The sequence below is a fragment of the Sesamum indicum genome, unplaced genomic scaffold, assembly GCF_000512975.1.
Source record: "Sesamum indicum cultivar Zhongzhi No. 13 unplaced genomic scaffold, S_indicum_v1.0 scaffold00643, whole genome shotgun sequence".
Classification (NCBI taxonomy): domain Eukaryota; kingdom Viridiplantae; phylum Streptophyta; class Magnoliopsida; order Lamiales; family Pedaliaceae; genus Sesamum; species Sesamum indicum.
Genome location: NW_011628501.1, coordinates 2748 through 4994, shown reverse-complemented (window position 1 = coordinate 4994; position 2247 = coordinate 2748). Strand labels below are relative to the sequence as shown.

Genomic DNA, 2247 nt, shown 5'->3' with positions numbered 1-2247 from the left:
ATATGATGTAGGCGGACTTTTTTTTTTATGAGATGTTTTTTTAGGACAAAATTGTAAGACTGATAAAAAAAATAAAAATGAACAATAACTCGCGTAATGGAACATCGATCGAATCAATACCTACTATGCAGTTTTGGGTTGAAACAAATATAGGCACACACACGTACCTTAATACTTAATGTCTAGGATAGTTGACTTGTTAATTACAACCTTATCCTATGCTTTGAAATTTAATTTCAAGACAGTAACAGTTTCTTGTATTCATCAATAACGCAAGTACCAATCACACCTTTGTAAAGTGCAACTCACCAATAATATAGTTCATAGTCTAACCCACCCAATCAACATTTTTCCTCTTTCTTGACTTTTTAATATAAACCAAACTCCATCTTAAATAATCAAATTCAAATAGAGATGAAAAATGATTGAATGATAGCATCTACTTTGTAATGTAACAGACATATATAGTTTATATTAATAAGGTCTAATTTAATTGACGAAATTGAGGTTTCATGATATCAGAAGTCATCGATTCAAATTCCGTGATATATGTGAGAGGTTGTTTACTGCACAGTAGATATTGTCTATTGTAATAGTAGGTGTTGTTTAGATTTTATTTACATGATATGTTAATTATAATATGATTGTTGTAATTATTTTTGTTACATATTGATATTTGATAAGAATGATTATAATCGAATTATTTCAAATAAGAATCGTAGGAAATTCGAAAAAAATAAAAATTTTGGATATGGAGGAATAGTTAGTTCCATATGGGAGAAGGTATCTAAGGTGTGATTGGGTGTGTGTTGACGTACATGTAATTGCTTTTGAAAGAAAATGACAGGACATTTCATGTAACATTGTAATTGTTGTAATGAAAAATTGGCATTATCCGCATCCACAGCCGATATTTGTTTTGGAGATAATGACACCACCCTTATCAACAACGCTTTCATTCGTCGTCTCCGTTTCTCCTACTACCTTAATCTTCACAATCACATTTCCCTCCACCTAAAATCTTTTACTTATAATGATAGTTAATAATACCAAGATGGGGTATGATTTTGTTTTCTATTCTAATCAGGTCTGATTGAATTTAATTAATTTTATAATAAGTGTGTTATTTTATAATTGATCAATCTTTTTAATACATAAACCGTTCGCATGATAAATATATTTTATTTACCATATAATTGATTGTGTTCGACATACTTGAATAATAATTTTTCTATGATTATTGTAAGCGATTAGTACACATCAAATTTCCACAAATATAAATATGTGAAGGCTGAGAAATTGAAGGGCCCAAATGGTGCGTGCGCGGTGGGCTTCAATCAGAAAACAACACGACGTTATAAGCCCAAATAATAAGCAAGAATGTGGAGTTTTCCTAAGCTTAATTACAATTTCTCCATTTTATAATTGTGTTTAGGGTATGCTACGACCACTTCTACTGAAATTTGACATAATTATAAATATTTTATATTATTTAAAAAATTCAAAATACTATCCTAATTTTAAATCTGTTTAATAACGAGCCCATTCGATCAAATTCTATTAAGTTTTCATCCAATTATTGTGGAAGCTGCCTAAAAAAACTCTTTTAAATTATGAATTGTAATTTTATTTATTTTTTTAAACTTTAAATATTTTTATGGATTAGCATAATTTATGAATTATTTATTTTACCTATATTGAGATTTTAACACATGATTTAAAGATGAAAAAAAATCCATGTTGCAAAATAAAGAAATTCATTGGACTAATGTGATGAAACAACAATTGGACTTCTTACACGATGAATCCCGTCACTCCATGTGTACCAACCAAATGCATAATCAGTTCTAAGCCCTGCACTCCCCGGTCTAATAAAAATGTTGAAGCTCTCCTTTTGTCCAAAGCTGCTGAAGTTCATAGTATCCGGCGAAATCTCCACCGTGTACCCTGCCGGCGCTTCCACTCTCACTTTATACACACTCGCTCCACCACCGACATTAGTTACTGTTCTCTTGATGCTGATGCCGCTGCTACTGATATTGGAGACCGCGATCGATGGATAGTTAAGATCGGTCGGCGAGGGAATTTCATCAGGGCAAGTAAAAGATGGATCAATGCTTGGATTGCTAGAGTTGTAGTTACAGAGGTAGAGGAGGTAGTCTGTATAAGTTGCATCGTAAATGAGTCCAGGGTCTAAGGCCTTTTCAGGTCGAAAATGGCCCGACCCGTAGTGGAAGGGAGTGGCAG

The 2247-nt window shown here is 32.4% G+C and overlaps 1 protein-coding gene across 1 annotated transcript in view; it reads right to left on the bottom strand.

Annotated features, from left to right (window-relative positions):
• Window positions 1–1765: 1765 nt before the first annotated feature.
• LOC105180313 (subtilisin-like protease SBT5.6) overlaps window positions 1766–2247 on the bottom strand; it is a gene marked incomplete at its 5' end in the record, with an annotated part of 3221 nt that continues 2739 nt past the window's right edge. The window contains one exon of the mRNA XM_011103980.1: window positions 1766–2160. Within this exon, the coding sequence (XP_011102282.1) occupies window positions 1766–2160 (395 nt within the window). The remainder of the gene's footprint in view (window positions 2161–2247) is intronic.